Raw genomic sequence first — 13,303 nt, 5'->3', positions numbered from 1 at the left:
TATTCTTATGGACTATTATGCAATCATTATAAAGCTAGGTGTACTGACATGGAAAGATGCCCATGATGCTTTGTTTAACTTAAAAAGAAAAAAAGAAGAAGAATATCATACAAAACATGATTCCATTTTTTAGTTTTAAAAGAAGGAAAAAATGGAAAATAATGAAGGAAAGGAAAGGGAGAAAAAAAAGAAAGGAGAAAACTTTGGGTTCACAGACACATGTTTTATATATAGAAAGACTTTGGAAGAATACACAATAATCAATTAACAACTGTTTACCTCTGGTAGGGTACTTTCACGTTTTTACTTAATATACTTTCGTACCACTCAAATTTTTAAGAATTTTCTTTCAATAATGAGTATCTATTACTTTTTAAAAAAATTTTTTTAATTGAAATATAGTTGATTTACAATGTTGTGTTAGTTTCAGGTGTACAACAAAGTCAGTCAATTATATACATACATATATGTTATTACTTTTTAAATTAAAAATAAAGTATAATGATTAAAACAAAACTCTTTAAATATGTGTTGTTTTTTTAAATAACAGAACTGATTTTCAACTTAGGTAAAATATCAATGTCAAAATTATTCATCCATACTTCATATTCTCTACATAAAAATTCATTCACAAGAACTTGAAGATTTTTGACATTAAAAAAAATATAAAAGTACATACAAAGTTGTGTGTTGTAAGTGGAACGTTCTCCAACACTTCTACATGCAATTCCTCTCCAGTAAGCCAGGAAATATCAGTGTCCCAGCCAATTGGTTTCTTCTCTCTGAAAAGTGTAGACACAGCCTTTCTTGGTTATCATACCTAAAGATCTTCATAAACCTCATGCTGAAGATATGAAAATTGGTTATTGAGGGGCTATAATGGTGAGGAAGTTTTGGCTCCCTGGTCTTCCATCATTAGAAATTTAAATGGCAATAAATTAATTTTTAAGTTTACCCCAAATAAATGTATCATTCTTGGACAAACAGCAGGGTAAAGAGATATACTCTTTTCTTCAAGTCAGCTCCAGAAAAGACCTACAACAGCAGAAAATGGATTGTTCCTGGGGTCCAAAAAAAAAAAGAAATCACAGGTACAGATTTACGTACCCATTCAAAGAAAAAGAGTACTCAAGGGACAATATGCCCCAAAAAGGAGACTTTTTTTTGTTTTAAAAAAACAGGACTCAAAATTGGGGTTGGGGGGCTCATGGCAAAATTTTAGACACCTTCTGAAAAATAATTCAATATAAAATGTTAATTTTGTTAAGTCTTTTGTGAAACTATGAGTTTATATTAAAAATAAAGGACTGGGAAAGAGTCCATTATTCAAATAAGACACATAAAAAAATAGTTCAAAAATTTTAAGAATCTCAAACTCTAAACAAAGTCATTTGATCAGAGAAACAAACACTATCATCACAAGAAATTATCTAATGTTAACTCCTCAAAGGGCCTACAACATTTCTTTAGGCTAATTAACTTAGTATTAATATTTTTTTCCTGAAGTTGATTTTCAATACCCCAGGTCTGGGTAAAGATCTTATAGAAAACCCCAAAATTTCATGTCTGAGGTTTTTTTTTCCTTTTTTAAACGAAGTTTCACATCACATACAAACCATACCCATCCTGAATTCTGTAAACAGCACAGCACTCTGGGATTAGACCTCTCATCATCAGTGCTTTCTTTAGGCTGTCCCGGACTGTAACTCCACACCTTGCAGGTACCTATGGTATCATAAACATATGATATGAGGTAAAGGAAATAAATTATATATTTTCCACATCATTGAAAAAAACCAATAATTTACCTTTATAACACCTTTAAAATGTCATATGGATTACTGTGTCAGAAAATTATTTCACTAACTTAATATTAATGGGAAATTATGACTCAAGTATCTATTATTACTCACCAACTTAAATCAAAGCAAAATTAATTTTTAGTTTTTTATTAAAATTACAAAATATCTTAAACATATAAAAGAACAGAAAATACTACAGATCCTTATGTGCTCACTGCTGAGAAATAATAGATGTCAACATTTAAAGCAAAATCAATTTTGATCCAACACTGTTCAAAGCTGAAAACTCTAATCCTTCAATCATAATGATGGTCCCTAAGAGATGTCTTACTGATCCTAAACATAGCAGAAGAAAATACCTGTCTTAATGTGTATAGTTGATATCTGCTGTTTAGTTGTTTGGCACTCCTATTTCCTCTGGGAACCCACCCTTCCCTAAAAACCACATGGTTCTGGAGAGGCCATCAATCACAAGGGTCACTACTTTTCTGGCTACACATGACATAAGCCAGCTAATCAGTTTCCCATATCCCTAATCCAGGGCTAGATATATGACCCAAACAGCACCAGAGTTCTTTCCTTAACTGACAGATGGACACTGGTTGAGAGAAGTTTCTGTTTCTACTGTAGTTAAAGTGTTCCAAAAGGATAGAAATCTGGAGTCCCTAATGGCCATCTTCCCTAGTACACTGAGAAAACCTGGCTACAGAATGAAGCTAACCTAAGGAGAAGGAGAGATGACATTAGGAGCGGGGAGAAAAGAGGCACTGAAAATAGAGATAAGAATCTTTCTGTATATTTGAAGTTATCTCTATCCTGGCCTTTTCTGCCAGCGACCCATCTCCCCAGATATTAATCCAAATAATTTAAAACTGAAAAAGGACTGACAAACACAGTGTAGACTAAAGTGAAGCAATGGGAGTTCAGGTTGGTCAGTCTTTATGGGGGGAGGGGAGTGCAGACAGAGGAAATGTTAATAACAAAATTAAAGGTTTCATTCTTTTAAATCACTAAAGTACTCAGCAAACCAAAAGTTTCCAAAGAAATTGGGAAACTTATGCTAGAGGGGGAAAAATGGAGTGAAAATGAATATAAGACAGGTGAATCTAAACAGTATATTGAAGGGGAACAATCGAGAAAGCCAAATTAGGACCTAAGATTAGAAAACACAGGAGGCAGATTTTAGCTCAATATAACTGTTAAAACTATCCAGCAAGGGAAAAGTTTACCATGAGGGAGTAGGTTCATCATTGGAAATATTCAAGAGACTGGATTGGTACAGTTGATCCTCTTTATTCATAGACTCTGTTGCAAATTTGTCTGTTTGCTAAAATTTATTTGTAACCCCAAAATCAATACTTTTGCAGACATGCACAGAGGACTGAAAAATTTGAGTTGCTCAAGGCATACTTTCCCAGCTGAGGTTAATCAAGGTGACACTGCCTTCTTTTTCTAGCTCTCATACTGTAGACAAGTGCCAGGTGACTTTTAAGCTAATGGACCTGTGAAGAAATAAACAATCTAGGGGCCAATATACAGAGGCCATCTTTGGCTCATTTATAACAGTAATCCTGCATTTCTCCTAGGAGCAATGGTTCAGTATTCACTAATTCAGTGTTTGCAGGGAATGTATAGAACATAACTACTGCAAATCGTGAGAACTGGCCATACCTTCTAGAAATAATGAACAGAAGGGAAAGCTTACTTTTTCCCTCTGCAACTCATATTCTGCCTACTCTAAACCAAAAACTTCTTGATTGACAACCCTATCTTTAGTTTTAAACCCCATCCAATCTATCCTATCCCCATGTTATCAGTGAAATCTTTCTAAAGAAGGTATTCTTAACATGTGTGCGTGTCAAATACTTCTGAGAACCTGATGAAAGCCTTAGATACTCTCTCTGGAACATAAAATTTCAAGCCCATTATGGACTGCTGAGGAGTCCACTGAACTCAGATTAAGAATCCCATTCTAAGGTATAACCTTACATTTCATTAGTCTTCTCAAATTTTTCCAGTTATTTATAGGACAAAATTCAAATTCCTTAATATGGCATACGAGGTCATCAATGGGTTGGGGCTATCCACCTTTCAGTTCCTTTGGTAATTCCCCTCATGCACTCCTGTAATGCCATCTTCTAATATAGCTATGCTCCCTTATGCTTCTCTGAACAGGTTGATTCCAAGGTGTATATATGTTTCATCAGTAGGCAAAAATTTGGTTTTCCACTCTTATCACCAAGGGAAAGTCACCTATCAGTCCTTCATTCACTTCTGTAGGCTGATTTCTGTTCCTTCATGATACCTGTTCAACAGACTGACACACCAACAAAATAAAACAGAAAGACCAAAGCAGACTCCAACACATAAAGAAAATCAAAATAAAATAAAGGCAGCATCTGAAATAGGATAAAGATGAACTTTTAAATAACTGATGTTGGAACTACTGGAACCAATCTAGGAAAAAAAGGTTCACCCATACTACATACTGTACACTAGGGTAAATTCCAAAAGGATCAAATATTTAAATGTTGAAGGAAGGAGGGGACAAACCATAAAAGAACTGAAAGAAACACACAGCAAGCTCCTTTATAACCTCAAGTGAAGAAGCCTTATAAATCTATGATGAAAAGTCTGGAAGCCATAAAAGAAAAATGTTAAATTCACCTACACATAACTAAGAACTTTTTAGATGGCAAAACACACACAACATACTGCAGTCAGCCCTCCATATCGTGGGTGCCACATCCGTGGATTCAACCAACTGAGGATCAAAAATATTCAGAAAAAATTTCCAGAAAGTTCCAAAAAAGCAAAACTTAAATTTGCCTACTATAAGTAACCTAAAGATGATTTAAAGTATACAGGAGTATGTGCATAGGTTATATGCAAATACTATGCCATTTTATATAAGGCACTTGAGCATCCAAGGATTTTGGTATCCTTAGGGGGTCCTGGAACCAATCCCCTGCAGATACTGAGGGATGACTATATAAGCAAAGTCAAAAGACAAATGCAAACTGGGAAAAAAATATTTGCAACTTATATAAGAGGCATATAATCTTCATGATATATAAAGACCTTCTGAAAAATAGAGATCAGCATCAACAGGCAAAGGACATGAAAGACAGTTCAGGAAAACTGAAATATAAACGGCCTTCTAACTTATGAAAAGGTGTTCAACCTCAGAGAAAAGCAAACTCAAACTTGCCAAAATATCTTTCATTTATCACATTGGCAAAAATACAAAAGTTTGACAACATACTCTGTTGATGAGGCTATGGTAAACAGGCATCTCATACACTGCTGATAGCAGTGCAAGACTAAGCAAAACCTGTGAAGCAAAATTTGAAAGTTTCTTATCAAAATTACAAATGTAAATTTCTCTTTGATCAAGGAAGCCTACTTTTGGTATACCATAATTTAACTGGTAAACTATAGTACATCTATACAATGGAATCTATAGCTATAAAAAAGAATATTTAAGCATGCTATACGTGGAAATGGAAAATTTCCAGGATAGCCTACATAAACATTAAAAGCAAAATACAGAATGATATATACAGTATGATACCTTGTGTGTATGAAGAGGAGTGGAGAAATAAGAATATATCTATTTTCTTCTTGCTACATGAAGAAACCCAGAAAACACACACACACCCCCAAATAAAAATAGTTACCTAAAAGGTACAGGGGAAACTGGATGTAAAGAGGTAGAGGTGGAAACAAGATTTCCTGATGTAAATACCACATGAAAGAATTACCGGAACAACTCCTACAGAACACCCACTGAACGCTGGCAGAAGACCTCAGACCTCCCAAAAGGCAAGAAACTCCCCACGTACCTGGGTAGGGCAAAAGAAAAAAGGAAAAACAGAAACAAAAGAATATGGATGGGACCTGCACCAGTGGGAGGGAGCAGTGAAGGAGGAAAGGTTTCCACACACTAGGAAGCCCCTTAGCAGGCGGAGACTGCGGGTGGCGGAGGGGGGGAAGCTTTGGAGCCGCGGAGGAGAGCACAGCAACAGGGGTGTTGAAGCCAAAGCGGAGAGATTCCTGCACAGAGGATCGGTGCCGACCAGTACTCAGCAGCCCGAGAGGCTGGTCTGCTCACCTGCCGGGGCGGGCGGGGCTGGGAGCTAAGGCTTGGGCATCGGTTGAGCCCAGAGAGAGGACTGGTGGAGTGAACATAGCCTGAAGGGGTTAGTGCGCCACAGCTAGGCTACCCGGGAGGGAGTCCGGGGAAAAGTTTGGACCTGCCAAAGAGGCAAGAGACTTTTTCTTCCGTCTTTGTTTCCTGGTGCGCGAGGAGAGGGGATTAAAAGCGCTGCTTAAAGGAGCGCCAGAGATGGGCGTGAGCCGCGGCTAACAGCGCGGACCCCAGAGACGGGCATGGGACGCTAAAGCTGCTGCCGCCGCCACCAAGAAGCCTGTGTGCGAGAACAAGTCACTATCCACACCCCCCTTCCGGGAGCCTGTGCACCCCGCCACTGCCAGGGTCCTGTGATCCAGGGACAACTTCCCCGGGAGAACACAGCACAGTGCGCCTCAGGCTGGTGCAACGTCACGCCGGCCTCTGCTGCTGCAGGCTTGCCCCGCACTCCATACGCCTCCCTCCACCCGGCCTGAGCGAGCCAGAGTCCCCGAAGCAGCAGCTGCTCCTTTAACCCCGTCCTGTCTGAACGAAGAACAGACGCCCTCCAGCGACCTACACAAGAGGCGGGGCCAAATCCAAAGCTGAGCCCCGGAAGCTCTGAGAACAAAGAAGAGAAAGGGAAATCTCTCCCAGCAGCCCCAGAAGCAGCGGATTAAAGCTCCACAAACAACTTTTTGCACCCTGCATCTGTGGAATACCTGAATAGACAACGAATCATCCCAAATTGAGGAGGTGGACTTTGAGAGCAAGATTTATTATTTTTTACCCATTTCCTCTTTTTGTGAATATGTATGTGTATGCTTCTGTGTGAGATTTTGTCTGTACAGCTTTGCTTTCACCACTTGTCCTAGGGTTCTTGTCTGTCCGTTTTTTTTTTTTCTTTTACTAAAAAAATTTTTTTCTCAATAAATAGTTTTTATTTTAATAACTATTTTATTCTATCTTATTTTATTTTAGCCTCATTCTTTCTTTCTTCCTTCCTCCCTCCCTCCCTCCCTCTCTCTCTCTCTCTTTCTTTCTTTCTACTTTTTCTCCCTTTTATTCTGAGCCATGTGGATGAAAGGCTCTTGGTGCTGCAGCCAGCAGTCAGTGCTGTGCCTCTGAGGTGGGAGAGCCAACTTCAGGACACTGGTCCAAAAGAGACCTCCCAGCTCCACATAATATCAAACGGCAAAAATCTCCCAGAGATCTCCATCTCAAAACGAACACCCAGCTTTACTCAACGACCAGCAAGCTACAGTGCTGGACACCCTATGCCAAACAACTAGCAAGAAAGGAACACAACCCCACCCATTAGAAGAGAGGCTGCCTAAAATCATAATAAGTCCACATACACCCCAAAACACACCACCAGACGTGGACCTGACCACCAGAAAGACAAGATCCAGCCTCATCCACCAGAACACAGGCACTAGTCTCCTCCACCAGGAAGCCTACCCAACCCACTGAACCAACTTTAGCCACTGGGGACAGACACCAAAAACAACGGGAACCACAAACCTGCAGCCTACAAAAAGGAGACCCCCAAACACAGTAAGATAAGCAAAATGAGAAGACAGAAAAACACACAGCAGATGAAGGAGCAAGATAAAAACCCACCAGACCTAACAAATGAAGAGGAAATAGGCAGTCTACCTGAAAAAGAATTCAGAATAATGATAGTAAAGATGATCCAAAATCTTGTAAACAGAATAGAGAAAATGAAAGAAACATTTAACAAGGACTAAGAACAACTAAAGAGGAAACAAGCAATGATGAACAACACAATAAATGAAATTAAAAATATTCAAGAAGGGACCAATAGCAGAATAACTGAGGCAGAAGAACGGATAAGTAACATGGAAGATAAAATAGTGGAAACTACTGCAGAGCAGAATAAAGAAAAAAGAATGAAAAGAGCTGAGGACAGTCTCAGAGACCGCTGGGACAACATTAAATGCACCAACATTCAAATTATAGGGGTCTCAGAAGAAGAGAAAAAAAAAAGGGACTGAGAAAATATTTAAAGAGATTATACTTGAAAACTTCCCTAATATGGGAAAGGAAATAGTTAATCAAGTCCAGGAAGCACAGAGAGTCGCATACAGGATAAATCCAAGGAGAAACACTCCACGACACATACTAATCAAACTGTCAAAAATTAAATACAAAGAAAACATATTAAAAGCAGCAAGGGAAAAACAACAAGTAACACACAAGGGAATCCCCATAAGATTAACAGCTGATCTTTCAGCAGAAACTCTGCAAGCCAGAAGGGAGTGGCAGGACATATTTAAAGTGATGAAGGAGAAAAACCTACAACCAAGATTACTCTACCCAGCAAAGATCTCATTCAGATTTGATGGAGAAATTAAAACCTTTACTGACAAGCAAAAGCTGAGAGAGTTCAGCACCACCAAGCCAGCTTTACAACAAATGTTAAGGAACTTCTCTAGGCAAGAAACACAAGAGAAGGAAAAGACCTACAATAACAAACCCAAAACAATTAAGAAAATGGGAACAGGAACATGCATACCGATAACTACCTTAAATGTAAATGGATTAAATGCTCCCACAAAAAGACACAGACTGGCTGAATGGATACAAAAACAACACCCATATATATGCTGTCTACAAGAGACCCACTTCAGACCTAGGGACACATACAGACTGAAAGCAAGGGGATGGAAAAAGATATTCCATGCAAATGGAAATTTAAAAAAAGCTGAAGTAGCAATACCCACATCAGATAAAATAGACTTTAAAATAAAGAATGTTATAGGAGACAAGGAAGGACACTACATAATGATCAAGGGATCAATCCAAGAAGACAGTATAACAATTATAAATATATATGCATCCAACATAGGAGCACCTCAATACATAAGGCAAATACTAACAGCTGTAAAAGGGGAAGTCAAGAGTAACACATTCATAGTAGGGGACTTTAACACCCCACTTTCACCAATGGACAGATCATCCAAAATGAAAATAAATAAGGAAACACAAGCTTTAAATGATACATTAAACAAGATGGACTTAGCTGATATTTATAGTACATTCCATCCAAAAACAACAGAATACACATTTTTCTCAAGTGCTCATGGAACATTCTCCAGGATACATCATATCTTGGGTCACAAATCAAGCCTTGGTAAATTTAAGAAAATTGAAATTGCATCAAGTATCTTTTCTGACCACAACGCTATGAGACTAGATATCAATTACAGGAAAAGATATGCAAAAAATACAAACACATGAAGGCTAAACAATACACTACTTAATAACAAAGTGATCACTGAAGTAATCAAAAAAATACCTAGAAACAAATGACAATGGAGACACGACGACCCAAAACCTATGGGATGCAGCAAAAGCAGTTCTAAGAGGGAAGTTTATAGCAATACAATCCTACCTTAAGAAACAGGAAACATCTCAAATAAACAACCTGACTTTGCACCTAAAGCAATTAGAGAAAGAAGAACAAAAAAACCCCAAGGTTAGCAGAAGGAAAGAAATCATAAAAATCAGATCAGAAATAAATGAAAAAGAAATGAAGGAAATGATAGCAAAGATCAATAAAACTAAAAGCTTGTTCTTTGAGAAGATAGACAAAATTGATAAACCATTAGCCAGACTCACCAAGAAAAAAAGGGAGAAGACTCAAATCAATAGAATTAGAAATGAAAAAGGAGAAGTAACAACTGACACTGCAGAAATACAAAAGATCATGAGAGATTATGACAAGCAACTATATGCCAATAAAATGGACAACCTGGAAGAAACGGACAAATTCTTAGAAATGCACAAACTGCCAAGACTGAATCAGGAAGAAATAGAAAATATGAACAGAAATAGAAAATATGAAAAGACCAATCACAAGCACTGAAATTGAAACTGTGATTAAAAATCTTCCGACAAACAAAAAGCCCAGGACCAGATGGCTTCACAGGTGAAGGGCTTCCCTGGTGGCGCAGTGGTTGAGAGTCTGCCTGCTGATGCAGGGGACACGGGTTCGTATCCCGGTCCGGGAAGATCCCACATGCCGCGGAGCGGCTAGGCCCGTGAGCCACGGCCACTGGGCCTGCGCGTCCAGAGCCTGTGCTCCGCAACGGGAGAGGCCACAGCAGTGAGAGGCCTGCGTACTGCAAAAAAAAAAAAAAAAAAAAACAAAAAACAACCCAAAAAAAACCATTTAGAGAAGAGCTAACGCCTATCCTTCTCAAACTCTTCCAAAATATAGCAGAGGGAGGAACACTCTCAAACTCATTCTATGAGGCCACCATCACTCTGATACCAAAACCAGACAAAGATATCACAAAGTAAGAAAACTACAGGCCAATATCACTGATGAACATAGATGCAAAAATCCTCAACAAAATGCTAGCAAACAGAATCCAACAGCACATTAAAAGTATCATACACCATGAACAAGTGGGGTTTATTCCAGGAATGCAAGGATTCTTCAATATATGCAAATCAATCGTGATACACCATATTAAAAAATTGAAGGAGAAAAACCATATGATCATCTCAATAGATGCAAAGAAAGCTTTCCACAAAATTCAACACCCATTTATGATAAAAACACTGCAGAAAGTAGGCATAGAGGGAACTTTCCTCAACATAATATAGGCCATATATGACAAACCCACAGCCAACATCGTCCTCAATGGTGAAAAACTGAAAGCATTTCCACTAAGATCAGGAACAAGACAAGGTTGCCCACTCTCACCACTCTTATTCAACATAGTTTTTGGAAGTTTTATCCACAGCAATCAGTGAAGAAAAGGAAATAAAAGGAATCCAAATTAGAAAAGAAGAAGTAAAGCTGTCACTGTTTGCAGATGACATGATACTATACATAGAGAATCCTAAAGATGCTACCAGAAAACTACTAGAGCTAATCAATGAATTTGGTAAAGTAGCAGGATACAAAATTAATGCACAGAAATCTCTGGCATTCCTATACACTAAGGATGAAAAATCTGAAAGTGAAATCAAGAAAACCCTCCCCATTTACTACTGCAACAAAAAGAATAAAATATCTAGGAATAAACCTACCTAAGGAGACAAAAGACCTGTATGCAGAAAATTATAAGACACTGATGAAAGAAATTAAAGATGATGCAAATAGATGGAGAGATATACCATGTTCTTGAATTGGAAGAATCAACATTGTGAAAATGACTCTACTACCCAAAGCAATCTACAGATTCAATGCAATCCCTATCAAACTACCACTGGCATTTTTCACAGAACTAGTACAAAAAAGTTCACAATTTGTTATGGAAACACAAAAGACCCCGAATAGCCAAAGCAATCTTGACAATGAAAAACGGAGCTGGAGTAATCAGGCTCCCTGACTTCAGACTATACTACAAAGCTACAGTAATCAATGGTATGGTACTGGCACAAAAACAGAAATATAGATCAATGGAACAGGATAGAAAGCCCAGAGATAAACCCACGCACATATGGTCACCTTATCTTTGATAAAGGAGGCAGGAATGTACAGTGGAGAAAGGACAGCCTCTTCAATAAGTGGTGCTGGGAAAACTGGACAGCTACATGTAAAAGTATGAGATTAGAACACTCCCTAACACCATACACAAAAATAAGCTCAAAATGGAGTAAAGACCTAAATGTAAGGCCGGAAACTATCAAACTCTTAGAGGAAAACATAGGCAGAACACTCTATGACATAAATCACAGCAGAATCCTTTTTGACCCACCTCCTAGAGAAATGGAAATAAAAACAAAAATAAGCAAATGGGACCTAATGAAACTTCAAAGCTTTTGCACAGCAAAGGAAACCATAAACAAGGCCAAAAGACAACCCTCAGAAAGGGAGAAAATATTGGCAAATGAAGCAACTGACAGAGGATTAATTTCCAAAATTTACAAGCAGTTCATGCAACTCAATAACAAAAAAACAAACAACCCAATCCCAAAATGGGCAGAAGACCTACACAGACATTTCTCCAAAGAAAATATACAGATTGCCAACAAACACATGAAAGAATGCTCAACATCAGTAATCATTAGAGAAATGCAAATCAAAACTACAATGCGATATCATCTCAGACCAGTCAGAATGGCCATCATCAAAAAATCTAGAAACAGTAAATGCTGGAGAGGGTGTGGAGAAAAGGGAACACTCTTGCACGGCTGGTGGGAATGTGAATTGGTACAGCCACTATGGAGAACAATAAGGAGGTTCCTTAAAAAACTACAAATAGAACTACCATATGACCCAGCAATCCCACTACTGGGCATATACCCTGAGAAAACCATAATTCAAAAAGAGTCATGTACCAAAATGTTCATTGCAGCTCTATTTACAATAGCCAGGAGATGGAAGCAACCTAAGTGTCCATCATCGGATGAATGGATAAAGAAGATGTGGCACATATATACAATGGAATATTACTCAGCCTTAAAAAGAAATGAAATTGAGCTATTTGTAATGAGATGGATAGACCTAGAGTCTGTCATACAGAGTGAAGTAAGTCAGAAAGAAAAAGACAAAATACCGTATGCTAACACATATATATGGAATTTAAGGGGAAAAAAATGTCATGAAGAACCTAGGGGTAAGACAGGAATAAAGACGCAGACCTACTGGAGAACGGACTTGAGGATATGGGGAGGGGGAAGGGTGACCTTTGACAGGGTGAAAGAGAGTCATGGACATATACACACTAACAAACGTAGTAAGGTAGATAGCTAGGGGGAAGCAGCCTCAAGGCATAGGGATATTATGTCGGTGCTTTGTGACAGCCTGGAGGGGTGGGATAGGGAGAGTGGGAAGGAGACGCAAGAGGGAAGACATATGGGAACATATGTATATGTATAACTGATTCACTTTGTTATAAAGCAGAAACTAACACACCATTGTAAAGCAATTATACCCCAATAAAGATGTTTAAAAAAAAAAAAAGAAACGAAACTGAGTTATTTGTAGTGAGGTGGATGGACCTAGAATCTGTCATATAGAGTGAAGTAAGTCAGAAAGAGAAAGACAAATACCATATGCTAACACATATATATGGAATCTAAGGGGAAAAAAATGTCATGAAGAAGCTAGGGGTGAGACGGGAGTAAAGACACAGACCTTGTAGAGAATGGACTTGAGGATATGGGGGGGGGAAGGGTAAGCTGTGACAAAGCGAGAGAGTGGCATGGACATATATACACTATCAAACGTAAAATAGATAGCTAGTGGGAAGCAGCCGCATAGCACAGGGAAATCAGCTTCGTGGTTTGTGACCACCTAGAGGGGTGGGATAGGGAGGGAGGGAGACACAAGAGGGAAGAGATACGGGAACATATGTATAACTGAGTCACTTTGTTATAAAGCAGA

General features: G+C 38.4%; 1 protein-coding gene across 4 annotated transcripts in view; it reads right to left on the bottom strand.

Moving 5' to 3' along the window:
* The window catches only part of BRAF (B-Raf proto-oncogene, serine/threonine kinase), a 162,637-nt gene that overhangs the window by 71,978 nt on the left and 77,356 nt on the right, over window positions 1-13,303 (bottom strand). For all 4 annotated transcript variants that reach the window (XR_004351379.1, XM_032642648.1, XM_032642651.1 and 1 more), the window contains 2 exons: window positions 1,622-1,725; window positions 680-782 (listed from right to left, as the gene is read on the bottom strand). Coding sequence is in view for 3 of the 4 variants with exons in the window: in XM_032642648.1 (XP_032498539.1) it covers window positions 680-782; window positions 1,622-1,725 (207 nt within the window). In the remaining variant the exon portion in view is untranslated. The remainder of the gene's footprint in view (window positions 1-679; window positions 783-1,621; window positions 1,726-13,303) is intronic.

The sequence above is a fragment of the Phocoena sinus genome, chromosome 9, assembly GCF_008692025.1.
Source record: "Phocoena sinus isolate mPhoSin1 chromosome 9, mPhoSin1.pri, whole genome shotgun sequence".
NCBI lineage: Eukaryota > Metazoa > Chordata > Mammalia > Artiodactyla > Phocoenidae > Phocoena > Phocoena sinus.
This window is presented reverse-complemented; position numbering and strand designations above follow the sequence as displayed.